We start from the raw sequence: 27670 nt of genomic DNA, 5'->3' as shown, positions 1-27670 counted from the left end.
CTGTACTTTTATATGTTAGGTTTAAAGTTACTAAAGTATATATGCTTGATTTTAATTTAAATTAAGTTGTGAAATTGAAATCTGACATTGTTTTTAGTGTGTGATACAATTAGTTTTATTTTCCATTTTATATTGTTAACTATAATCAAATTCTGGACTTAACATTACTATTTTAGGTTGTCTTTCTTCTGGGGAATTGGGATGAACTTCTATATGGAAATAGCAAAAATGAGAGCTGGGAGAAGACTCTGGGCTCACTTAATTGAGAAAATCTTTCAGCCTAAGAACTCTAAATCCCTTCTTCTAAGGGCACATTGTCAGACATCAGGATGGTCACTTACTGAGCAGGTATGCATATAATTTAAAGTGTAGAATTTTAACAAAGCCATATATTTTCTTGTAAGCAACATGACCCAATCAGGAAATAGATTTAAGAACCTATCTACTAATATTTGAAAATAATTATTAATCTGAAGCATAATTCATATTTAACACATTCATACTTATTTGTTTTTACATGTATTAAAATAAATAAAATTGTCTCCCTCTAGTGGTTAACAATATAAAATTACTTAAATCAGCTTACATGTTTTACTTTTATTTATTTTTATTTTTTAAAATATTTTTATTGATTTCAGAGAGAAAGGGAGAGGGAGAGTGAGATAGAAACATCAATGATGAGAATCACTGATCGGTTGCCTCCTGCACACCCACTACTGGGGATCGAGCCCACAACCTGGGCATGTGCCCTTGACTGGAATCGAACCCAGGACCCTTCAGCCTGCAAGTCGATGCCCCATCCACTGAGCCAAACCAGCCAGGGCACATGTTTTACCTTTTAAGGGGAAAAAATGTGGTGAGGAAGAAGTAGAAATCATAACTTAATGCTATTGTTTTAAATAATTTTAAGGGTGCAAATTCATAACATAAAACTGCCTAATTAAATTGATTATATATATATTTATTTATTATAGTTGTATGTTTAAATAAGCATGCATGCAGACAGAGCATTTAAAAACTATCATCACTTGGGTAATTTAATTTCATTCTATTAAAATTTTTATGGTGATCTTTTTTACATGCATTTTTCTTTATATATTAAGGTTTTTTTGGATAAATTTTAAAATAATTTATAGCTTTAGAGTTAGATTGTTTTTATATACTTAAAAGTAAATAAAACGAATATGCTCCATATTAAATATAATTTCATGTCCTTATAAATGGAGAAATACAGACTTCAGGATTGGAAGGAACTTTAATAATTGTTTTTGTCTTGAACTCCTCATTTTTACAGCAAAGGAAATTGAAGTCCAGAAAGGTTCAATGACTTACCCAAATCACAAGTAGGAGCACAATAACTCATTTATTGAGGGCCTGTTTTGGGTACATCTTGTGGTAGATACTCAAGGTATACAGAATAATTAGGAGATAGTGAATTATGAAATGAAGGATGTTATAATCTAAGTAGACAAGGTGTACAGTTATGATACACTTACAGAAGAGTGAGGAATACAAAAGTAAAAACAATAAATATTTAATATTTCAGGGATTATAAGAGGTAATATTTTTAGTGCCTACGCACAGACTAGACACTTTGACTCTTAATTCTAAGTCTGGCTCATTTACTAATTTGTCTAAATTTATTTGATATTCTGAAGCCTAATGCAGACATATGCCTTTTTTTTCATTAAATATTTTAGGATCCTTACAATAACATTATTCGTACCACAGTGGAAGCAATGGCAGCGGTCTTTGGAGGGACTCAATCTTTGCACACAAATTCTTTTGATGAAGCCTTGGGTTTGCCCACCGTGAAAAGTGCCCGAATTGCCAGGAACACACAAATCATCATTCAAGAAGAATCTGGGATTCCCAAAGTAGCTGATCCTTGGGGAGGTTCATATATGATGGAATCTCTCACAAATGATGTGTATGATGCTGCTTTGAAGGTCAGTTTAGTCTCTTTGAAACTTTGTTTTCAAGATTTACAGGTTTATACAGATTTATAGATGTTTTGATTTATAAATCAAATCATTTATAGATTATTTTAAGATCACTAAAATGTTTGATGGAAAAGAATTTTAGATCTGACTTTCTAATATTTGAAATTGAAATGTAATTTAAAAATATATGTGTATTTGCCCTAGCCAGTTTTGCTCAGTGGATAGAGTGTCAGTCTGTGCACTGAAGGTTTCCAGGTTCAGTTCCGGTCAAGGGCACATACGCAGGTTGCCAGCTTGATCCCCCATAGGGGTTGTGCAGGAGGCAGCCGATCAATGATTCTCTCTCATCATTGATGTTTCTATCTTTCTCTCCTTCTCCCTTCCTCTCTGAAATCAATAAAAATATATTTTAAAAAAAGAAAAGAAATGCATACTTGTAAAAAAAAAAAGAAAGTACGATTGACCTTGCTCCTTTCTGCTGTCAGGTACTATTCCACCACCCCTTTCCCACCATTTCATTTATATCTGAGGCTGTGATTGAAGGTTTACATGGTTCCTGGTGTCAATAAAGATGGAGTTATACCATTACCCTGCTGCTCTAATAAAAAGTAGAATTGGCCCTGGCCGGTTTGGCTCAGTGGATAGCGTGTCGGCCTGCTGACTGAAGGATCTCGGGTTTGATTCCGGTCTAAGGCACATGCCCGTGTTGTGGGTTCGATCCCCAGTGTGGGGCAAGTGGGAGGCAGCTGACCGATGATTCTCTCTTTTCATTGATGTTTCTATCTCTCTCTCCCTTTCCCTTCCTCTCTGAAATCAATAAAAATATATTTTTAAAAAAAGTAGAATTGCATTTTGAAATATTTTAAAGAGTATTTAAGTAACTATGAAAACTTTATTTATGTAACTAAAAATAAAGATTAGAGAATTGATGTTATCTTTAATTTCTTCCTATGACCTGAGAGTTTTTATTTTCCAGAATATACTTGTTAGTTTTTCTGTTGACTTTTAAGAAACTTTAAATTTTTTAAAAATTGAGATATAATTGACATATAACGTGTTAGTTTTAGGTGTATAAAATAATGATTTGATATTTGTGTATATTGTGAAATGATTACCAGAATAAGTTTAGTTACACAGGGTTACAACTTTTTGTGTGTGAGGATAAATTTTAAAGTCTACTTTCTTAGCAACTTTCAAATATAACTATAGTATTATTAACTCTGCAGAATTTCTAATTCCCTTGATGTTAACTTAATTCTTATAAATCATTAAATTTACCACTGAAATAATTCAATATTAGTAATTATGTAACATAAATCTGAACAGTTTATGAAAATAGTTTTATATTCTCTTCTTATTTTGTTAATCTATTATTCTTATTAGCTCATTAATGAAATTGAAGAAATGGGTGGAATGGCCAAAGCCGTAGCAGAGGGAATACCGAAACTTCGAATTGAAGAATGTGCTGCCCGAAGACAAGCTAGAATTGATTCTGGTAAGATAAAGTAGAAATGTTCATATGTAAAATCCAGTATTTAAAAATGAAATATTAATTTCTGTTTGAAGATAACATATGTAGTCAATAAAACAAAAGTAACAGAAAAATGGAAATGTGGATAAAGTGTTTCTCATCTAAATCTATCCATCTAGCTGTCTGTCTGTCTTTATCTGTATTTTAGTATGTATGGATGCACATGAACAAGCATATGTACAAAGTATGCAAGTATGAATGGAGGCATGCCCATTGTGTCCATGCACATGTGTGTGGGTGGGTATCTTCAGCATTTGGAAGGTGACATGATAATTGGTCATTGGGCTCTGCATTGGAGTTCCATTTATTCATTAAATCAGTCAAGACTTTTTAGTTTTAAGTCTTTGAGACGCTGTGCTGTGTCTGAGTGTACAACTGTAAATAGGACAGGCATGGTCTGTGCACCCACAGACTTAACATTTTAGTAAGAGAGAGAAAATTAACAAGTAAACAAGTAAATAAATAAAGCAATTCTAGATTGTGGTAAATTCTATGAAGGAATTAAGAAGGGATATATAACCTGGGGTTGGGGTAGCAGGTTGTCTTTTGGTATACTAATAATCTGGTAGTTTGAGGCAAAGTATATTCTTTATCATGTTAAGGAAGTGTCTTTGTAATTCTAGTTTATCATTTATAGTTTTAAAAATATTTTTTGTTTTCATGTGATTGGCCATAAGAGAATTCAAGAAAATATTAGAAAACCTGTTGGGTGTTAATTCTCTATAAATCTTAGATGATTGCTGCTATGACTGTTTTGATTTTATAAAAGTGTTAGAAGATGGTTTGTCAGAAACTCTGGGAAAGCATATTGTTTGGGAGAATAATAAAAAATGGTCCTTTACAGAGTTTCTGATATATACCAGTTTTTTCCCCTCCCACCTTCATCCCAGATTAGATTTTGCTAACTTATATTTAAGTTTTTCACTAAGTATTAAGAAGACTACTTAATAAAATTAAACTTACAAGAGAAATACGTGATGATCAGACTGTTACTATTAGGCATTTATTTGTGAGTAGAATCTACATATTATTTTCCTCTGGGAAATAATAGGTTCTGAAGTAATTGTTGGAGTAAATAAGTACCAGCTGGAGAAAGAAGAACCTGTGGATGTTATGGCGATTGATAATACTTCAGTGCGTAACAAGCAGATTGAAAAACTTAAGAAGGTAATAATAGCTATCATGTTTTGAGTGCTTTCTGTGTTCTGGGCACTGGCTAAGCTCTTACATTATCCTGTTAATTCCTTACAACAACCTCATGAGGTGCATATTATTTCCCAATATTTTAAAGATAAGGAAAACTAAAGATAAGGGAGATTGAGAAACTTGGATAAATAATTGTACAGCCAGGACTCAAATCTAAGTATGTTGACTTAGTGCCAAAAACTCAGTGCTTTAAATCATGATATTGGCCTCTGAGAAAATTATATGTCTGTATTAAAAACCATATCATAATAATATTTCCTATAATTTCCTAATATTTCCTAGAATAAGGCATAGGTGATTATGTAACTCACAATAAATTTCAGAATCAGTATTGGAACCCAGGGCTTCTCACTGTAATTTATTTCCACTAGACCATGGTTCCTGATACTATTATGAATCATTTATCTTCTGTTTTTGTATTTTTAAGTAAAATATATTTGGTAGTGCTTTAGTAAGCTACACTTTATAATGAACTGTATTTATTTTGATTGAAACGGAAGTACTCTCTTTCCTTCTTATTTCTACTTTCTCATTGAGATGATCTAAAGAATATGAAATACTAAACTAGATAAAACATACTAATTTTCACTGTTGTAACCTATATATTTCTATGAAGCTACCTTGGTCTCTTTTTTTTTTTTTTTAAATATATTTTATTGATTTTTTACAGAGAGGAAGGAAGAGTGATAGTCAGAAACATCGATGAGAGAGAAACATCGATCAGCTGCCTCTTGCACACCTCCTACTGGGGATGTGCCCGCAACCAAGTTACATGCCCTTGACCGGAATCGAACCTGGGACCTTTCAGTCCGCAGGCTGACGCTCTATCCACTGAGCCAAACCGGTTTTGGCGCTACCTTGGTCTCTTAATCTCTGACTGTTGTATTTATGTCTAAGGCAGGAAACTTGAAATTCCTTAATGGCTTTTCCCTGTTCACTTTCCCTGTGATTGTTTAAGACAAGGGTGGGGAACGACTGGCCCTCAGGCTATATAAGACCCCAGAAATCATTTGGTCTGGCCCTGCCAAGGCCAGTAGGGGTGAGTTATTAAATGTTTGACCAAACATAGCAGACTAATAAGTTGATAATTTTGTATGGCTTGCGAATCCTATATAATAAAAGCCTAATATGCTGAGTGTCCGGTCGTCCGGTGACTGGTCGACTGTTCAACCAATTAAAGCATAATCTATAATAATAAAAGCGTAATATGCTAATTAGACCGGACAGCCGAACGACCTTCTGAACATCATTCCGACAGCCTTCTGGACAAAACCACCACAGTAGAGGCTGAGGCAGAGGTGGTTAGGGGCGATCAGGCAGGCAGGTGAGTGGTTAGGGGTGATCAGGCAGGCAGGCGAGTGGTTAGGGGCAATCAGGCAGGCAGGAGAGTGGTTAGGGGCAATCAGGCAGGCAGGCAGAGGCGGTTAGTAGTGATCAGGCAGGCAGGCGAGTGGTTAGGGGCGATGAGGCAGGAAGGCAGAGTGGTTAGGGGCGATGAGGCAGGCAGGCGAGTGGTTAGGAGCTAGCGGTCCCAGATTGTGAGAGGGTGCAGGCCAGGCTGAGGGAACTGCCCCCCCCATGCACGAATTTTATGCACTGGGCCTCTAGTATGCTAATGATATGCTAAAGTTGCTCAACCGCTTGCTATGACATGCACCGACCACCAAGGGGCAGACAGTTGACTGGTCAACCAGTCGCTATGATGTGCACTGACCACCAGGGGGCATACGCTCCGACTGGTAGGTTAGCTTGCTGCTGGGGTCCGGCCGATCGGGACTGGGCAAGACAGGGCCAGACACACCCTGGAGCCCTCCCGCGGTCCCTCCCCAGCCTGATCATGCACCAGTGGGGTCCATCGGCCTGGACTATGCCCTCTCATAATCCGGGACCACTTGGGGGATGTCAGAGAGCCGGTTTCAGCCCGATCCCATAGGCCACTCCTCTCGGGAGGGCGCCAGATGCAGGGCTCATGGCTGGCAAGTGCTATTGTGGCAGTGCAAGCCTCTGCCGATCAGCACTAATTGAGTGTGAGCTTGCAGCAAGCTCAGTGGGGCCGGGATAAGCAGGAGCAGCAGGTAGGAGCTACAGGCAGTGTTGGACTGCGGGTTCTGGCCCAATCCCTGCAGGCCACCCAGAGATGCCTCTAGTGATGTTATAACTATCCAAATGGTCCTTGGCAGAAAAGGGTTCCCCATCCCTGGTTTAAGATATAACTCTTCCCACTTCTCGGTTCAAATGATCTGTAACAATCTAATAAACTTTGTTCAGGTAGATTGACTGCATAATGATAGAGTTAATGGTAGATGTTTAATGATATTTCCTCCTATTTAATCAGGGGATAGTGACTCCTCTTTTACATTTTGTCATTTTAAAAGGCCCTTTTAGGGTGTAGCATTTTATTTCCAGTGACCATATAAGTCTCAATATTTATTATATTTGGGAAACCCCTTTTTCTTCTGTTATACTTTAGGCTTTTATTAATTCTATACCCTCAAGCTTGGGGGTTCCATTTATAATAAACGATGATAGACCTTATTTTGGGCAAGAGAGAGAAATTTAATAATGGAGTTGGTTTTTTCCTTGCCCTTAATATACACTTTTCTGGCCCACCTCTGCTTATAGATACCATGGAATTTTAGTGACATAGTGAGCAGAATAGTATTTTAGACTGTTTTACAAGTGATGAAAACCTGTAAAATGTTGGATTTTAAGTAACTTTTTTTAGATAGGTTGTTGACAGAGCACAGTAGACCTAGGATTTGAAAGAAAAAGTTTTGACCATGCCTTTCATTGTCTTTCTTCATCTCAGTATTTCTCACTAGAGGCCCAATGCACGAAGATTCGTGCAAGAATGGGCCTTCCTTCCCCTGGCTGCCAGCACTGCCTTCGCTCTGGCCGGAGCCACCTTTCCACCTTCCCACGCTGCCCAGAAGCCCTGAGTGGCTGGGATGGTGCAGAACGCCTGCATTGTCGCCATGGCGACGATGCAAGCATCCCGCCCCGCCCCCGGCAGCTCAGTGCCTGCATATGCAAATTACCCTGCCATCTTTGTTGGGTTAATCTGCATACTCACTCCTGATTGGCTGGTGGGTGTCGCGAAGGTATGGTCAATTAGCATGTTACTCTTTTATTAGGTAGATGGTCTCTGTCTCTTTTTGTCTGCTTGGAATTTTTTAAAATATATATTTTTTATAGTTGACATTATTGCAAATGCCCCCATTTCCCCCTCTTTGCCTACCCTCTGCCCAGACCCCACTCTCCCCTCCCTCTGGTCCTCACCACACTGTTATCTGTGTCTATGGACTATGCAAATATGTTTTTTGGCTATTCTCTTCACCTTCTTTCATCCTGTCCACCCCACCTGCCTCCCCTCTGACAGCTGTCAGTCTGTTCCATGTATCCAATGTCTCTGTTTCTCTTTTGGTTGTCAGTTTATTTTGTTCATTAGATTCCAAATATAAGTGAGATCATATGGTGTTTGTCTTTCTCTGGCTTATTACTCTTAAATACAAAAGGAAAAACAATATACATATATATTGATATATTGTTAATTAGTTAAGGAAACAAAATGTAACTAAAATATTATTTAAGTTGTAATCTGCTATTTTTTTTCTTCCTTGTCACTATTCATCTTTAGTGCCTTTGAAATTCCTCATATAAAAGAGCCACTTGTTTTCAGTGTCTTATAGAGCTTATCATACAGTCAGGGGATACAGACAATATATAGTAAACAAATACTAAGATATTCATGGGATAATACTACAAAGACACTAAAGTAGGACAAACGGAATGGGGTGGCTGGGAAAGCAGTTTTGAAGATATTAAAGATATGAAGACTTATGAACTAGGACATAAATAATAAGAAATAGAAGATAAGGGGAAAAGCCTAGAAGCATGTACTACTTGGGATGGTCAGCACTGTTATTTATTACTTCCCTGCTTGTTTCTAATTTATCAGGGTTATACAGAATTTAGTATTATTTAGGAAGTTCTTAAATGTTTATTGAATGAGTAAATGAATAAATTAAAGGAATATCAGACTTAGGATACATATTATTCTCTTTTTCCCCCCTTCTTTTTTTGAGTTTAGGACTATGGAACAGTTTCTGTGTGATGTATAACAGGTTCTAATCTCCTAACCCAGCCTTGGGCAAACTACGACCCGCGGGCCGGATTCGGCTGTTCTATCCGGTTCTCTTGCTCTCCCCTCTGCTCCTTTACTTTGAATTTATATTAGTTCACACAAACACTCCATCCATGCTTTTGTTCTGGCCCTCCGGTCCAATTTAAGAACCCATTGTGGCCCTCAAATCAAAAAGTTTGCCCACCCCTGTTAACCTCTGCTTTATTCTCTATTCACTTAACTCCTCCCTTTCCTTGACCTTTCCTATAAGATCAAATCTACTAGGGATCCTGCTTTGGCGGACCAGTGTCTTGCTGCGCTGACTGCGTGTGCTGCCAGTGGAGATGGGAATATTCTGGCTCTTGCAGTGGATGCTGCTCGTGCAAGGTAAGGATATTACCTTTGGAGATTTCCAAACCGTAAAAATTGGCCAGTTAGCTTTTCAGAGTGTACTAAAATAAAAGGTTGATTCCATAAACCATGTGAGCCTAAAAGAAAATATTGGAGAACAAAATAAAGTTAATTCTTGTTTTTCTTAAACATCTGTGCATTTAAAACATTAATATATTTTGAATGCAGTGTATTAATATCTGTGTATTTCCCTTCAACTCAGGACATTTGACATTGTAATGAATCCATTTGCAAGTTGAAGTTTAATGTACTTTCACATATAGGGAGACATTAATACATTGGACAATAAGAAGACTTACCCTTTGTCCAGAGGTGGACTATATGTCTGTCTTACAGGGCTATTCACTATGTAGATATCTTTGAAAAGATAGTCCAGAATAAGGGGCAATCAGTGCCTTGCCTCCTAGGACATGGAAAAAAGTGAGTGACTCACAGAAACTTTTCTCCCAATGTATGATAATGTCACTAAATAAATCATTTTTGCTTTTATTATTTATTGCTGAAGATAATGAACTTTTAAAAAACATGTTTTAAGTGCTTAAGGGGTAGAGTAAATAGTGTGTGGGTTGTTTTTTATTTTATTTACTTCAGTTTTAATTTCTTAAAATCCCTCCAATGGACTTCTAGTACTTTTAAATTAAAATCTAATCTTACCAAGGCCTGCAATGCCGCGCTGAATATGACTCTTGCCTACCTCTCTGACCTTATCCTGCTTCCTTCACTATGCTGTGTCCTCAATGTCCCCCTTTCTATTTTTAGAATACAAAAAAGTTTTTCTACTTCTCAGAGCCTTTGTATGTAGTGTTTCCTTTTTCAAATACTCTTCCCCTTATCTTCTATTTCTTATTATTTATATCCTAGTTCAAAAGTCTTCATATCTTCAGTATCTTTAAAACTGCTTTCCCAGCCACCCCATTCCATTTGCCCTACTTTAGTGTCTTTGTAGTACTTATTTCCACATTATTATCTTAGTATTTGTTTACTATGTATTGTCTGTATCCCCTGACTGGATGATAAGCTCTATAAGAACAGGTACGTGTTTTTTTAGTCTTATATATCAATGAATTTCTAGCACTTACCAGTGCTTGGCCCATATTAGGTACTTAGTGCATGTTGAATGAATTAATAAACAAATAGAATAAACAAATCCTTCATAAAAGATTGTCTTTTTATGAAAATATATTGCTCTTTGCACATTTATATTGTGGTGAATTATTCAGTAACCTTTAGAGGCTTATCTATATACTAGAGGCCCGGTGCATGAAATTCGTGCATGGTGGGGGGGTGACCCACAGCCCAGCCTGCACCCTCTTCAATATGGGACCCCTCCAGGGATGTCCGACTGCCCATTTAGGCCCGATCCCGGTAGGATCGGGCCTAAATGGGCAGTCGGACATCCCTCTTACAATCCAGGACTGCTGGCTCCCAACTGCTTGCCTGCCTGCCTTCCTGATTGCCCCTAACTGCTTCTGCCTGCCAGCCTGATCACTCCCTAACCACTCCCCTGCCAGCCTGATTGATGCCTAACTGCTCCCCTGTCAGCCTGATTGCCCCTAACTGCCCTCCCCTGCAGGCCTGGTCACCCCTAACTGCTCTCCCCTGCAGGCCTGGTACCCCCCAACTGCTCTCCCCTGCAGTCCTGGGTCCCCCCCAACTGCCCTTCCCTGCAGGCCCGGTCGCCCCTAACTTCCCTCCTCTGCTGGCCTAGTCACCCCTAACTGCCCTCCCCTGCAGGCCTGGTCCCTCCCAACTGCCCTTCCCTGCTGGCCTGATCGTTCACAACTGCCCTCCCCTGCAGTCCTGGGTCTCCCTCAAGTGCCCTTCCCTGCAGGCCCGGTCACCCCCAACTTCCCTCCTCTGCTGGCCTTGTCACTCCTAACTGCCCTCCCTTGCAGGCCTGGTCCCTCCCATCTGCCCTCCCCTGCTGGCCTGATCGCCCACAACTGCCCTCCCCTGATGGCCTGATCCCTCCCAACTGCCCTCCCCTGCTGGCCTGATCCCTTCCAACTGCCCTCCCCTGCTGGCCATCTAGTGGCGGCCATCTTGTGTCCACATGGGGGAAGCTATCTTGTGTGTTGGAGTAACAGTCAATTTGCATATTACTCTTTTATTAGATAGGATAGAGGCCTGGTGCACGAGTGGGGGCCAGCTGGTTTGCCCTGAAGGGTGTCCCGGATCAGGGTGAGGGTTCCCTTTGGGTGTGGGGCAGCCTGGGTGAGGGGCCTGTGGTGGTGTGCAGGCTGGCCACGCCCCCGGGTGACCCAAGCAGAGGCCCTGGGATCTGAGATTTATTTATCTTCTATAATTGAAACTTTGTAGCCTTGAGTGGAGGCCTGGGCCAGCCAGGGTGTGCAGGAAGGTTGGCTTCCTCCATCGCGGGGGAAACCCAAGCCTCCTATTCGCTCCGTGGCCACAGCCATTTTTGTTGGGATTTATTTATCTTCTATAATTGAAACTTTGTAGCCTTGAGTGGAGGCCTGGGCCGGCCAGGGTGTGCAGGAAGCTTGGCTTCCTCCATTGCCGGGGAAACCCAGGCCTCCTGCTGGCTCTGAGGCCGCAGCCATCTTGTTTGGGTTAATTTGCATACTCCCTCCTGATTGGCTGGTTGGTGTGGCTTTGTGGGTGTAGCAGAGGTACGGTCAATTTGCATATTACTCTTTTATTAGATAGGATAGTTTTTAGGTCAGTCATTTTTTTGGTTGAAAATGTTGAAAAGAGTTTACTATATATAAAGGCATCTAAAATCACTTTTTCTTTTTTTAATTTATATTTATTGTTGAAAGTATTACAGATGTTCTCCCCTATTTTTTCCCCCCATTGATCCCCTCCACCCGGCACCTGCCCCTCCCAGGCCTTCACCACACTATTGTCTGTGTCTGTGGACCCAGGGGCTATGCATATCCTATCTAATAAAAGAGTAATATGCAAATTGACCATACCTCTGCTACACCCACCAGCCACGCCCACCAGCCAATCAGGATGTAATATGCAAATAAACCCAACCAAGATGGCTGCAGCCACAGAGAGCAGGAGGTAGGCTTGGGTTTCCCTGGCAATGGAGGAAGCCAAGCTTTCCGCCTGCCCTTGCCGGCCCAGGCCTCCACTCAATGCTACAAAGTTTCAATTATAGAAGATAAATCCCAACAGAAATGGCGGCAGCCACGGAGCTGGAAAGAGCAGGACGCTAGGGTTGCCCGCTGCGATGGAGGAAGCTAAGCTTCTGCAGCCCTGGCCTGCTTTTGCCTCTGCTTAAGGCTACAAAGTTTCAATTATAGAAGATACATAAATCCCAACAGAAATGTCTGCCACCATAGAGCGAGCAGAAGGCTTGGCTCCGTTCCAGGCTACAAAGTTTCAATTGTAGAAGATAAATAAATCCCAGATCCCAGGGCCTCTGCTTGGGTCACCCGGGGGTGTGGTCAGCCTGTAAACCACCACAGGCCCCTCGCCCAGGCCTCCCCACGCCCCAAGGAACCCCCACCCTGATCCGGGACACCCTTCCGGGCAAACCAGCTGGCCCCCACCCATGAACCAGGCCTCTATCCTATCTAATAAAAGAGTAATATGCAGATTGACCATCACTCCAACACACAAGATGTCTGCCCCCATGTGGACATAAGATGGCCACCACAAGATGGCCAGCAGGGGAGGGCAGTTGGGAGGAACCAGGCCTTCAAGGGAAGGCAGTTGTGGGCGATCAGGCCAGCAGGGGAGGGCAGTTGGGAGGGACCAGGCCTGCAAGGGAGGGCAGTTAGGGGCGATCAAGCCTGCTGGGGAGGGCAGTTAGGGGTGACCCGGCCGGCAGAGGAGGGAAGTTGGGGGTACCAGGCCTGCAGGGAAGGGCAGTTGGGGGGGACCCGGGCCTGCAGGGGAGAGCAGTTGGGGGTTACCAGGCCTGCAGGGGAGGGCAATTAGGGGTGACCAGGCCTGCAGGGGAAGTCAGTTAGGGGCAGTCAGGCTGGCAGGGGAGCAGTTAGGCATCAATCAGGTTGGCAGGGGAGTGGTTAGGGGGTGATCAGGCTGGCAGGCAAAAGCAGTTAGGGGCAATCAGGAAGGCAGGCAGGCGAGCAGTTGGGAGCCAGCAGTCCTGGATGTGAGAGGGATGTCTGACTGCCCGTTTAGGCCCGATCCCACCAGACATCCTTCATAGGGTCCCAGATTGGAGAGGTTGCAGGCGGGGCTGAGGGACATCCCCCCCACCCGTACATGTATTTCGTGCACCAGGCCTCTAGTATGCATATAAATTCCCTGGTTAATCTCTCCCCACCCATCCCCCACCCCAGCCTTCCCTCTGAGATTCATCAGTCCTTTACATGCTTCTATGTCTCTAAAATCACTCTTTGTAAGTATCTGAGGAAGATACTTTCATGATGCAATAAAAAATTCTTATTTAGATTTTTGACAGCCTATTTTTTACTTAGGTAATAAAACATATCTAATTATATTGATATTAAGGTAACTAAATATTTTTAAAATATGTTTTATTGATATTTAGAGAGAGGAAGGGAGAGGAATAGAGAGATAGAAACATCAATGAAAGAGAAACATCGATCTGCTGCCTCCTGCATGCCCCCCCTAGTGGGGCATGAGCCTGCAACCTGGGCATGTACCCTGACCTGATTGGGAATCGAACCATGACTTCCTGGTTCATGGGCCACCACTCAACAACTGAGCCACATTGGCTAGTCAGTAACTAAATATTTTAATCTCATGAAATGATGTTAATAGAATATTAACTGTAATATTTTAGATGTACAGTTGGAGAAATCACAGATGCCATGAAAAAGGTATTTGGTGAACACAAAGCTAATGATCGGATGGTGAGTGGAGCCTATCGCCAAGAATTTGGAGAAAGTAAAGAGATAACATATGCTATCACGAGGTAATATGTGAGATTTCTTATAGCAGCATATCTTCTTTTCAGTTAACACAGCCCCCATGAATCTACTGCAGGCTTAATTTTTTCACATATCCCTTGGAAAATATGTAAATTGTCTTTCCTGTTAGTCTGTAGTTTTACTAAAACAATATTCTGAACTTTTACTGTAGTCCCCGTTAGTAGTTTCTCATTTTAAACAGATGTTTATTTAACTAATGTGATATTGCTTCATATCCTCCAGGTACTTCAATTTCATCTCCTTACTAAAGTACTAAAGTGCTTTCATATTTTCTCAAGTTTATTTACATTAATTGCTGAAAATAATTATAAAATCTTAATTTTCCTATATGAAAGTACATATTTGGTTGCCATCTCTATGCATTAATTAAAATCAGTCTTCAGTGAACTAACAGTAATAACTGTCAAACATGATTTGGAAATGTATATCAATATAAAAGGATCATGCTTCTCAAGTGTAAGAAGTAGCTTCCTGGTGATTAGTTTTCTCAAACTTTGTAATAAAAGTTCCCACTAAAATTTTTATGTGACTACCTATATATGAGATAAATACCAAAACAGCCAAGGTGAAAGTCATCAAAATGGAATCTTTTTTCCTTTTGTCAGAAATAAATGTAGTGCTTTTTCATATGGGGTATATAGTTATTGATTTAATTAAGCAAGTATTTTGATTACATGTGTCCTCAATGTCCCCATGACATGCTGCAGTCAGCTTGGGGGAGTTCACACTTGTGAAGGGAGGTATATGGATAGTTTACAACAGCTAGTGAGTAGCACATATATATAAATAACTCTGAAAGGCACTTTTTAGTTTACATTTAAATATCTCTAATATTTAATATTCAATACTCTGGAGGTGCTTAAGAAGGTGAAAAGTAGTCATTTTCTCATCTTGGTTCACTGTGATGCTCTCAGGGATATGAGCTTACAGGCTGTGCCATCTTTCAAACTTTCCTCTAAGGGGGAGATGGTAAACATTCAGGCTTTAATGGAGTAATTTGTAAAACAGAGATGTTAAAAATATTTTAATGAATAGATTTGTAAATAAACTTGAAAGATTTGCTGCAAATAAATTGTAGTTTTTATATCCTACCTTTGGACAACTAATATATAATTATTGTATTTTAAAATGTTGCTTAGGGTTCATAAATTCATGGAACGTGAAGGTCGCAGACCTCGTCTTCTTGTGGCAAAAATGGGACAAGATGGACATGACAGAGGAGCAAAAGTTATAGCTACAGGATTTGCTGATCTGGGTTTTGATGTGGACATTGGTCCTCTTTTTCAGGTACTGAAAATTGTTGGGGAGAATTTCAAAAAGTATATCATAAATCACATGTAGGAAAACATCATAAAAACATAATAGACCTGTGGTCGGCAAACTGCGGCTCGTGAGCCACATGCGGCTCTTTGGCCTCTTGAGTATGGCTCTTCCACAAAATACCACGGCCTGGGCGAGTCTATTTCGAAGAAGTGGCGAAGTTTAAGTTTAAAAAATTTGGCTCTCAAAAGAAATTTCAATCGTTGTACTATTGATATTTGGCTCTGTTGACTAATGAGTTTGCCGACCACTGTAATAGAGCATGATGGTATTTTAAAGTTTTAAAAGAAGAACTTGAATTCAACAAATTTCCTAATTTATTTTTGAATGCATGTAATCTAATTAATTAGGACAGAAGTAGGAATGAAATATAACTCATGCTAATGTACTTGTGAATCAGACTTTGTAAAAATCATTGTCAGTTCTGAACTATAACTTTTATTAGGCTTCTGAGGCTGCGAAGATTACTTTCAAGTATCTTATTGTGCTACTTATTAAGATGTGACTAATATTTTGTGGGAAAGATAGCCCACATTGGATTGGTGGAAAGTGTTTTTAAAGGGAAATCAAGCATCAGAGTAAGCTCAATTTAAAATTAGATTTTCTCTTTTTTACTCTCTAGTAGTATTTTATTTGATCACAGAATATTAGAATTAGCAGAAAAATAATTTGTTGCAAGTAAATGAAGCTGAAATTCTCCATAGGATGATGAGGCATTAATCATTCACTCCCCTAAAATCTTTGGTTGAGGAGTAAATTGTAATAACTTTTATATGAAAGGCTTTATCCATTACATATTTACTGATCATCTACCAGGTGTTAGCTTCTGAGTTCTATAAGATACGATTTTATTTTGTCTTCAGGGAGGTTACAAGCTTCTAACAGAGATTTACTTACTACCAATCACAGCATAGTAATATCCATGTAATAAACTAGGGATGAGGAACTTGTCCAAGAATCCTAGGAAGTTGCATTTGAGCTGTGGTGTGCCTTTCAGAAGCCTGAGAACAAAGCAGGGAAGAGCATGCTAAGAAGAAGGGTTGGCTTGAGCAGAGGTGCAGAACTATGGAGCATGATGCCTTCAGGAGGTTTAGGAAAATTGGGATGGTGTGCAGATTATGATGAATGGCCTTGTATGCCATTCTAAGGAGTTTGAACTTTATCCCAAATGTGTTTGGGTAGAGTGACACAATCAAATTTATACTTTAGAAAGGTCACTTTGTACTAAAGTCCCTTACTGAAATGGATTGAGAGGAGCTGTGACTAGATTGCAAGGTGTCCAGCTAAAATGTTTAGTAATCTGAGTGAGAAACAACAAAGGCCTTAACCAAGGCAGGATCAGGGTCTCCGCAGAAACAAAGAGTCAGCTAGGGTTTTGAAGAAAATTTAATGAAGGGGCTATTTACAGATAGGTTGGTAGGCTTAAGAGAACCAGCTGTGGGACATTCAAATGAAGATGACCACATAAGTTGGATATACATGTCTGAAACAGCAGAGAGGCCTCAGTTATAGACAAGACGTTGTGACTTGTCACTCTATAAATATTACTTAAAACCATGACATGGATGTCATTTTCCGTAAAGAGTTTATATAGCAAGACGAGAAAACTTGAACATTAAAAGGAAATAGAAGAGAAGGAAACAGCAAAGAAATGAAAAGAAATGGGATAAATAGGGGGATAAAAACTAAGAGAAGAGTTTCAAGGAGAGGGAAGTACTGTTATTACAAATGCAGATACATCAACTAAACTAAGATAGAGACTAAAAGAGTACTCATTGCATTTTTACAGTAAAGAAGTAAACCTTCCTTTAGAAGTCTAGCCTTTGTAGAATCTCCCATAAGAGTTTTCCCTTTTTGAATTTTGGAATATTACTCAAGAGAGTCTAGGAGAAATTGTTACTATAAAGAGCCCAAATTTCTGGAGATATGTCCTTGAACTGTGTTGGTAGGTGAATTTATTAATGTGTTTAGTGGTTCTCAACCTTTCTAATGCCTCAACCCTTTAATACAGTTCCTCATGTTAGGTGACCCTGCTAGCGGTTCTCAACCTGTGGGTCGCGACCCACAGGTTGAGAACCGCTGCTGTAGAACTTAAGACCATCGGAAAACACAGATATTTACATTACGATTCATAACAGTAGCAAAATTACAGTTATGAAGTAGCAACGAAAATAATTTTATGGTTGGGGTCACTACAACATGAGGAACTGTATTAAAGGGTCACGACATTAGAAAGGTTGAGAACCACTGGTTTAGAGTCTTATGCATTTAAGGTAGATTTTATTAAGAATCTCAAGTATATTTAATTTTACTATTTTTTGAGAATTTTTATGTGTTTATTTGAACCAAACTGATGAAATATACCAGGAAGTAAGATTTCAAATGCTCCTCAAATATCCTATCTAATAAAAGAGTAATATGCAAATTGACCATCACTCCAACACACAAGATGGCTGCCCCCATGTGGTCAAAGATGGCTGCCCCCATGTGGACACAAGATGGCCAGCACAAGATGGCCAGCAGGGGAGGGCAGTTGGGAGGGACCAGGCCTGCAAGGGAGGGCAGTTGTGGGCAATAAGGCCAGCAGGGGAGGGCAGTTGGGAGGGACCAGGCCTGCAAGGGAGGGCATTTGGGGGAGATCAAGCCTGCAGGGGAGGGCAGTTAGGGGTGATCAGGCCAGCAGAGGAGGAAAATTGGGGGTGACCGGGCCTGCAGGGAAGGGCAGTTGGGGGGGACCCAGGCCTGTATGGAGAGCAGTTGGGGGGTACCAGGCCTGCAGGGGAGGGCAGTTAGGGGTGACCAGGCTGGCAGAGGAAGGAAGTTGGGGGGCAAACAGGCTGGCAGGGGAGCAGTTAGGCATCAATCAGGCTGGCTGGGGAGTGGTTACGGGGTGATCCAGCTGGCAGGCAGAAGCGGTTAGGGGCAATCAGGAAGGCAGGCAGGCGAGCAGTTGGAAGCCAGCAGTCCTGGATTGTGAGAGGGATGTCCGACTGCCCGTTTAGGCCCAATCCCCCTGGGGTCCCAGATTGGAGAGGGTGCAGGCTGGGCTGAGGGACACACACACCCGTGCACGAATTTCGTGCACCGGGCCTCTAGTATTTTATAAATAAATATATATATTTAGGTTGTTTTCATTCTTTAAGTTGAATACTTTTCTATTTTTAAAGTTATCATCTACCATTTTACTTTAGTTTGTTTTTTGTTTGTTTTAAAGGGATCAAATGTAATGCATTTCCATCCAATATTTAGTAATTGGGAAATATGTCTTTCATAAAATAAAAGTAAATAAAAGTCTTTGGCACCTAAAAGAATTTTTGAAGAACTGTAAGTTCATTCCCTCTTAAATCCCATCTATAAAAATGTAATTGGCCTTTTAGTACCATCAACTTTGTTAACAGAATACTGTGTCATTTAAATAAAAACTTATCTGTGGCTGAAGGTACAATTCTATAGTTCTTTGATGACTGATTTAATCAAAATTATATGTGAGGTTTCAAAATTTTCAGCCTTTGGTAATGCAAAATATAGTTTATATAAGCATAAAGTACGAAACTGAACTGTTTAGATGGAATTTTATCTTATAAATTGTGGTAGCATGGATGAAATGGATGACAAATCATGCTTAAATTAATTAAATTTTTCACCTTTAAGAAATCAATGGCAAAAGTATGCATAATTTTTAAAAGGTTTTAATTTTATGTATTAATATATTTAATTTTATGTGTTAATATATTTCATATTTAAAATTTGATCTATATGCTGCATGACTTACCTAGAGATCTTCTTGAATGTGGCTCCATTACTGAGAGTATAGAGTCTCTTGTTTCCACACTGAAATTATGAACCTTAAAATCTTGCCAAACTTAGAAAATTCATAGATTTTTTTTTTTTAAATATATTTTATTGATATTTTACAGAGAGGAAGGGAGAGGGATAGAAAGCTAGAAACATTGATGAGAGAGAAACATCGATCAGCTGCCTCCTGCACACCTCCCACTGAGGATGTGCCCGCAACCTAGGTACATGCCCTTGACCGGAATCGAACCCGGGACCCTTCAGTCCGCAGGCCGACGCTCTATCCACTGAGCCAAACCGGTTTCGGTGAAAATTCATAGATTTTGATAATTTTTTTGAACTTATAATTGTGCAGTGGTTTCTGAGATGGCCTTATTCTTCTGAAATTTCTCAATTTACATTATATTCTCAATGAGAAACTCTTAGGCATTTTTATATGAATGACTTAAATACATGTAAATTATCAAAGCAATGTCACAGACTCATTACAGAAAGTGGATATGATCTTGGGTAACCCAATTAATATTGGAATACGGGAAATATCCTTTATAACTTTTGTATTCCAAACTGTTAAAAGTAGAGTTCTTACAATGTTATTTTGGTCCACATATTGCTGTTAATTCAGTGTCTCTGTGGGAGAACCATGTCATGGAGTTTCCTCGCCTGCTATCTTGCTAACATCACTCTTTCCCATTCTGTTTTAAAATCTAAGATTCACTTTTAACATTGCATTTTATATTTGGCCTTTTACTTCTTCATATATACTATAACAAGTTGCCTTATACTGCACAACTACTCAATAAACGTTGATAATGAAGATAACAGATACATTCTTAAAAAATGATAATGAAGAGGAAATAGGTTTTGGTATAGCTTAAATCTGATAAATTCTAGTGCTAGAAGCAAATATAGCACTGGTGTTATTGCATCCATTGGATGAGTTGGTATTTATGATTTGAGAATGATGAAATAGAAAGTTATATTCACTTCAAGATTTTTAATGAGTAAAATCTTAGAATGTCGATTAAGTAGATAATACTTTTTGGAATAAATGAGATTTGTCCCTTTTTTTTCTAATTGTTTAGACTCCTCTTGAGGTGGCCCAGCAGGCTGTGGACGCAGATGTGCACGCTGTGGGTGTGAGCACACTTGCTGCTGGTCACAAAACCCTCGTTCCTGAGCTCATCAAACAGCTCAGCTCCCTTGGACGACCAGATATTCTTGTCATGTGTGGAGGGGTGATACCACCACAGGTATTTTTCATCGCCTATATTTTTCTAGTGCTATGATGGGAATCCTGAGTAAACAATGTGTAGCTCTTTAATTTACTGCACACCTTTCTTGAAGATCAATGTGTGGTAGATTTTGAGCCAAATTATTTTCTGGTGATTTTACTAAGTTCGACGAAGTCCAAAAGTGGGCAATGTTGTTTTCTCTTTAAGCTATATGTAATTCATATGTATCATTTAACAATTTACAGAGCTTCTTAGAGAGAATTATCCCCTTGCAAACTAATAACTTAAATAGAGATCTACTTTCTTTATATTCAATAAACAGTGCTGAGAAGGAACAGGATAAGGTAATAAAAATCTCACAGCTGGAATAGAGAAGAATAGCAAACACACTGTGCATATAGTAACCAGAGATAAGGTGAGCACTCCTCCCCTGGTAGTAAAGTGAGTCCTTAGCCAGTCGGCAGCGTTTGCTTATGTTGTTTTAGAGTAGCTACCTTGTTCATTTCCCCCATGCTCCAATCCCTAAATGCTTCTCTAACTCAGAGCTGTAACAGTTACATGGTCCAATAAAACCCCTTTTTTATTAAAGCTAATTTGATTGGGTATAGTTTTCTTTGAGCCCAAAATATCATTTCAGATGTAAATGGAATCAGCCTGTTCTAAAAATTATTGGCCAAATGGAGTAGAGGTGGATTCTTGAACAAAAATGTAGATCATCTTAGGAAAGGAGAAATGGACACTAGGTAACAATCAGTGATGTCAATTAATTTATTAATGGAGTGGGGGACTTCTTCCACATATTACCTTTACCTATCAGTTAAAAGATATTAGTAAAGATATAAATTGGGTACCAGGTTCAATTCTGGACAAGGGCATGTACCTGGGTTGCAGGCTCGATCCCTGGCCCTGGTCGAGGTACATGTGGGAGGTAACCAATTGATGTGTCTCTCTCACATCGATGTTTTTCTCTCTTTGTCTCCCCCCCTCCCTTCTACTCTTTAAAAATCAATGGAAAACTATCTTCAGGTGAGGATTAACAACAACAAAAATATAAATTGGGTCTATTTCCAATCCAATTTTTAATTATATCAAGTTCTCCTTTTTTTTTTTTTTTTTTTTTTACTGAGAATGGAAAAAAATCAAGATAGAAGAACTGTATATGAGATTGCTCTAAGGAAATGATTTATAGATGCTACAAAACCCCCACCACTATAGCAGGAATCTATCATTGAAATGGGAGCTTGTGTCCCAGTCTATAAATTTTTTTCTCCATTACAGCTCCGAATATAAAATAGTGGCTTTAGATACTACTTATGAAATGAGAGATTACATATGTATGAGGTTATGAGATTGGTAATAATATGGGACTAGCCCAACAAACTATATATATAGGTATTTTATTCTGACAACCAACACAATACTTAAAGGTAATATAGTCAACACAAAATTGCTTTTATTAACGTACTTGCCTATTTTTTCATAGCTATAGCTTACTATTTGGAAATATAAAGGGCTTTTATTCTTTATTGCTATTTATCACTGGAATACTTCTATCTATAATGCAGTTTTAGAGACTAATATCTAAGCTCTTGGGCATGATATTAAAATTTAAGAACCAAAATAATTAGGCAGCATGAAATAATGGAATTGAAATACAAGCTGAAAAAACACACACAGGCTTGTTATATGAGTAAGCAGACATTTTCAAGGAATATATTTCACAAGTTGTATTAACTCTGGATATTTGAATCACTTGGAATATCTGTAGGTGTTTCTTGTACTTTTTTCCTCTGAGTTTAAAGACTAAGTATCATTTTCTGTAATGACACACTTGAAAGTGTTAATATGGGTATCTGTTATAATTATAGCAGTCAGTACCCATGCATTTTTTTATTTGTTTGTAGTAAATATATAAAATGTTATTACTTGATTGAAAGATGCATAGATTTTAAATTAGATAGCACTAATATATGGTGGTTAATTAAACAGATTTAGCAACTGCCATTGTGGAGCTTATAGTTTCTGCTGCCTGATTAAATAAATGTGGTTTGCCCTCACCAGTATGTGTAACTACCTTTAGGATCTTCTAACCCCTTTAACAACAGTGGCTTCCAAGTACTGTAGGTAAAATTAGCAGCCTCATGCTGCCTACTTCCATCATGAAGCAGACAATGTGATATGCCTGGCCAGCTCAGTGGAAGACATTTTATAATAATAACTTTTTATTTAGAAATAATTTCAAACTAATAGATAGGGTACAAATTGAAAATAGTACAAAGAGCACTGGTATGCCATTTACTCAGATTGACTTGTTTCTAACATTTTTATCCTCTCATTAAAATACATTTACAAGGCTTATGTTAGGCTTAGATAAGTCAAGGACCCTTTCTCCAGTGGCAACATTTCATAGTCCTCTTCTAGTTGAGTCCTTCATTCCAAATCCATAACTTGGATGTCAGAACAAATGGTATATAGCATTGTTAGAAAAGATAGAATATAACCTAGAAATTTAACCATCCCCAATTTGGAGATAATTGTTATTACATGTTTTATCAAGTTTTCTTATGAACTTTTAAATCTATAGCATCTGCCCAAGAATGATGGCATATTTTCAGCACCTTTATGTGCCACGAACTGAGGATATAAAGATGCTTAGATGTGATCTCTGTCCTATAGACTAGGAGTAAAGTTCAGTGAGATGAGTTAAGTGCTATTGCAGGATTATAGTATTGCAAGAATATTATAAGGAAATAATAGAGACAGAAAAGAAATAGTTGGGGGATAATTAGCATGACCATATAATTTATCATCCAAATTTGATCACTTGATAATGAAAATGGGTGCTGCAATAACTAAAGAGTGATTTAAAAATGACTTGAGTATCTGAATAGACATGCTTCCAAAGAAAACATACAGATGGCCAACAGGTATGTGAAAAGGTGCTCAGCATCACTAATCATCAATGAAATGCAAATCAAAACCACAATGAGGTGTTACCTCACACCTGTTAAAATAGCTGTTATCAAAAAGACAAAAATAACAAGTGTTGGCATGGATGTAGAGAAAAGGCAACTCTTGTACCATGTTGGTGGGAAGTAAATTGGTACAGGCACTATAGAAAATAGTATGGAAGTTTTTCAAAAAATTAAAAATAGAACTACCATGTGTGCTAGTAATTCTACTTCTGGGCATTTATCTGAAGAAAAGGAAAACATGCACCTCCATGAAAATGTGGTCTGCATACACAATGGAATATTATTCGGCCATACAAAGAATGAAATGTTGCTATTTGTGAGAATATTAGAGGGTGTTATGCTCAGTGAAATAAGTCAAACAGAGAAAAACAGTACCATATGATCTCACTTACATGTGGAAGAACAGATTGATGATTGCCAGAGACAGAGGGTGGGTGAAAATGGGCGAAGGGAGTCACAAAGTACAAACTTTCATGGAGATGTAATGTATGGCATAGTGACAATCCTATATAATGAAAGGTTAATATGCAAATTGACTGAAAGGAAGAATGACCGGTCGCTATGATGCGCACTGACCACCAGGGGGCAGACGCTCAATGCAGGAGCTGCCCCCTGGTGGTTAGTGCGCTCCCTCAGAGGAAGCGCCGCTCAGCCAGAAGCTGGGCTGACAGCTGGCGAGCGAAGCAGTGGTGGCGGGAGCCTCCCCCGCCTCCACAGCAGCGCTAAGGATGACTGACTGCTGGCTTCTGGACATCCCCTGAGGGCCCCCTGACTGCGAGAGGGCACAGTCCAGGCTAAGGGACCCCCCCCCCCCCCCCCACTGAGTGCACGAATTTTGTGCACTGGGCCTCTAGTAGTTAATAATACTGTATTGCATATGTGAAGGTTACTAAGAATAAATCTTTAAAAAAAAATTATTACCCGAGGATATGTTTTTCATTGATTCTAGAGAGACAGAAAAGAAGAGTGGGAGAGAGAAAGAGAAAGAACGAAACATCAATTGGTTGCCTCCCATACGCAATCTAACTGGGGATCCAACCAAAACATCAGTATTTGCCCTGACTGGGAATCCAACCCAAGACCCTTTGGTGCACAGGATGATGCTGTAATTAACTGAGCCACACCAGCCAGGAGAAGAGAATAAATCTTAAAAATTCTCAACTTACACATACACACAATTTTGTAACTCTGTGGTGATGAATGCTAGTTGGACATATTGTGGTGATAACTTTGCAGTATATACAAATATCAAATCATTATGTTATGTACCTGAAACTAATATAATGTTATATGTCAGTTATACTTCAATGAAAAAAAAGCCTCACAAGAAAAGAAAAAGGTTTGTGCTGCAATAGCACAAACCAGAATGTCCTGAAATATATAATTGCCCTAGTGATTGAGGATCAGGGCTTTAAAGCATGTCCTAAACTTGATATTATTATAGCAATAAATATTCCAATATTGAAACAGCCTAAAGCCTGGAGGAGTATTTCTGTACTGTGAATATTTTCACTCAAACTTTGACTTTGTTTAAAATAAACTAATGAACAACAGCAGGGTGTTTGGGAAATGGGCAGAATGTGTTTTGTTCTTTTAATGACTTGGAATATAAGGGTGTGCTAGTGGTGTTGAGCAGTCCCAATCAAGGAAGAATTTTCACCCCCAAATGCCAGTAGTGTATTAGTGGAGAAACTTTGGGGCACTGGGGACAAAGAAAAAAGAAAGCAAGTATTGTTCTTTTGTTTCATTTGCTTGAAATTAAAAATATTATTGTTTCTATTAATTAAACAAATTCTTTCAACAGGATTATGAATTTCTGTATGAAGTTGGTGTTTCCAATGTATTTGGTCCTGGGACACGAATTCCAAAGGCTGCTGTTCAAGTGCTTGATGATATTGAGAAGTGTTTGGAAAAGAAGCAGCAATCTATGTAACATTCTCTTTCTGTTTTAGCTTTTTTCTAAAACATTCTTTCAATGATGATTAAAGAAGATATTTTCAATTTAATTCAACACCGTATATATGCTTTCCTGAAAGCTTGACATTAAAATACCTGACTTATAAGAATGTCGCCATGTTATAAGTGTGTATGTACCATTTCACTTAAAAAATTATCCTAAAAAACTCTCAATAACACATGCTCACTGCTTTACCAGAAACTCTAGACAAAGGTGTTCTTTTAAAAAATCATGTTTTTTTTGAAACATTACTTGTAAATCCATTTACTTTCTATTTTAAGAATTAAATTGTACCTTAAAAAATCTGACTAGTCCCATTTTCAATTTAGCATTATATTGACTTGAACATCAGAAAATAAAATCCATATGTGAGTAAAAAAATATATCTATCTTGGAAAATATAGTGGGTGAGTATTTATGTAGGGAAATAGATTGTGGTTATGGTTCTCAGCCAAATTCTAATAGGATTACCTCAGTAAGAGTATTAACTCAGAAGGTTGTAATGGTCAGGAAATGGCTGAATATTTCTGGTCTGACTACTTTCTTCCTGGGCACGAACATGTGACCTTGTTAATTATTTTTTTTTATCTCTTTTTTTATTAAGGTATTATATGTGTACATATCTTACCATTGCCCCCCCCCACCCCACTCCCATACATGCCCTCACCCCCCAATGTTTTGCATCCGTTGGTTACTCTTATATACATGCATACAAGTCCTTCAGTTGATCTCTTATTTCCCCCACCTCTCCCTAACCTTACCACTGTAATTTGACAGTCTGTTTGATGCTTTACTGCCTCTGTATCTATCTTTTTGTTCATCAGTTTATAATGTTTTTCATTATCCCCAAATGAGTGAGATCATGTGGTATTTTTCTTTCATTGACTGGCTTATTTCACTTAGCATAATGTTCTCTAATTCCATCCAGGTGCCTACAAATGGTAGTAATTCCTTCTTTTTTATGGCAGCATAGTATTCCATTGTGTAGATGTACCCTAGTTTTCTGATCCAGTCATCTGCTGACGGGCACTTAGGCTGTTTCTAAATCTTAGCTATTGTAAATTGTGCTGCTATGAACATAGGGGTGCATATATCCTTTCTGATTGGTGTTTCTAGTTTCTTAGGATATATTCCCAGGAGTGGGATTACTGGGTCAAATGGGAGTTCCATTTTCAGTTTTTTGAGGAAACTCCATACTGGTCTCCACAGTGGCTGCACCAGTCTGCATTCCCACCAGCACTGCACGAGGGTTCCTTTTTCTCCGCATCCTCGCCAACACTTGTCGTTGGTTGATTTGTTGATGATAGCCATTCTGACAGGTGTGAGATGGTATCGCATTGTCGTTTTGATTTGCTTCTCTCGGATAATTAGTGACTTTGAGCATGTTTTCATGTGTCTCTTGGCCTTCCTTCTGTCTTCTTTCGAAAAGATTCTATTTAGGTCTGTTGCCCGTTTTTTTATTGGATCATTTATCTTCCTTTGATTAAGTTGTATAAGCTGCCTGTAGATGTTGGAGATTAAACCTTTATCAGTGCTAACATTTGCAAATATGTTCTCCCATACAGTGGGGTTTCTTGTTGTTTTGTTGATGGTTTCTTTTGCTATGCAAAAGCTTTTTATTTTGATGTAGTCCCATTTGTTTATTTTCTCTTTGGCTTCCATTGCCCTACGGGCAGTATCAGTGAAAAAGTTCTTTTGGCATATGTCTGAGATTTTGCTGCCTGTGGATTCCTCCAGTATTTTTATGGTTTCCCGTCTTATATTTAAGTCCTGTACCCATTTTGAGTTTATTTTTGTGTATGGTGTAAGTTGGTGATCTAGTTTCATTTTTTTGCATGTATCTGTCCAATTTTCCCAACACCATTTACTGAAGAGACTGTCTTGACTCCATTGTATGTTCATGCCTCCTTTGTCAAATATTAATTGCGCATATTGGTTTGGGTCGATATCTGGATTCTCTATTCTGTTCCATTGATCTATATGTCTGTTCTTGTGCCAGTACCAGGCTGTTTTGAGGACAGTGGCTTTGTAATACAGCTTGAAATCTGGTATTGAGATCCCTCCTACTTTATTCTTCTTTCTCAGGATTGCTGTGGCTATTTGGGGTCTTTTTTTATTCCAGATTAATTTTTGGAGAGTTCTTTCTAGGTCTTTGAAATATGCCGTTGGTATTTTAATGGGGAGTGCATTGAATCTATAGATTGCTTTGGATAGTATGGACATTTTAATGATGTTGATTCTCCCAATCCATGAACATGGTATGTTCTTCCATCTGT

At 38.9% G+C, this 27670-nt stretch overlaps 1 protein-coding gene across 1 annotated transcript in view; it reads left to right on the top strand.

The window, feature by feature from the left end:
• The window catches only part of MMUT (methylmalonyl-CoA mutase), a 41664-nt gene extending 16161 nt beyond the window's left edge, over nucleotides 1-25503 (top strand). Inside the window, exons 5-13 of the mRNA XM_080666390.1 lie at nucleotides 177-348; nucleotides 1701-1949; nucleotides 3327-3438; nucleotides 4526-4641; nucleotides 9075-9190; nucleotides 13965-14096; nucleotides 15252-15399; nucleotides 20313-20480; nucleotides 25242-25503. Of these exons, the coding sequence (XP_080522516.1) occupies nucleotides 177-348; nucleotides 1701-1949; nucleotides 3327-3438; nucleotides 4526-4641; nucleotides 9075-9190; nucleotides 13965-14096; nucleotides 15252-15399; nucleotides 20313-20480; nucleotides 25242-25370 (1342 nt within the window). The 3' untranslated portion in view covers nucleotides 25371-25503. The remainder of the gene's footprint in view (nucleotides 1-176; nucleotides 349-1700; nucleotides 1950-3326; nucleotides 3439-4525; nucleotides 4642-9074; nucleotides 9191-13964; nucleotides 14097-15251; nucleotides 15400-20312; nucleotides 20481-25241) is intronic.
• Nucleotides 25504-27670: the final 2167 nt, after the last annotated feature.

The sequence above is a fragment of the Plecotus auritus genome (genome assembly GCF_963455305.1).
Source record: "Plecotus auritus genome assembly, chromosome: 4".
Classification (NCBI taxonomy): Eukaryota; Metazoa; Chordata; class Mammalia; order Chiroptera; family Vespertilionidae; genus Plecotus; species Plecotus auritus.
This window is presented reverse-complemented; position numbering and strand designations above follow the sequence as displayed.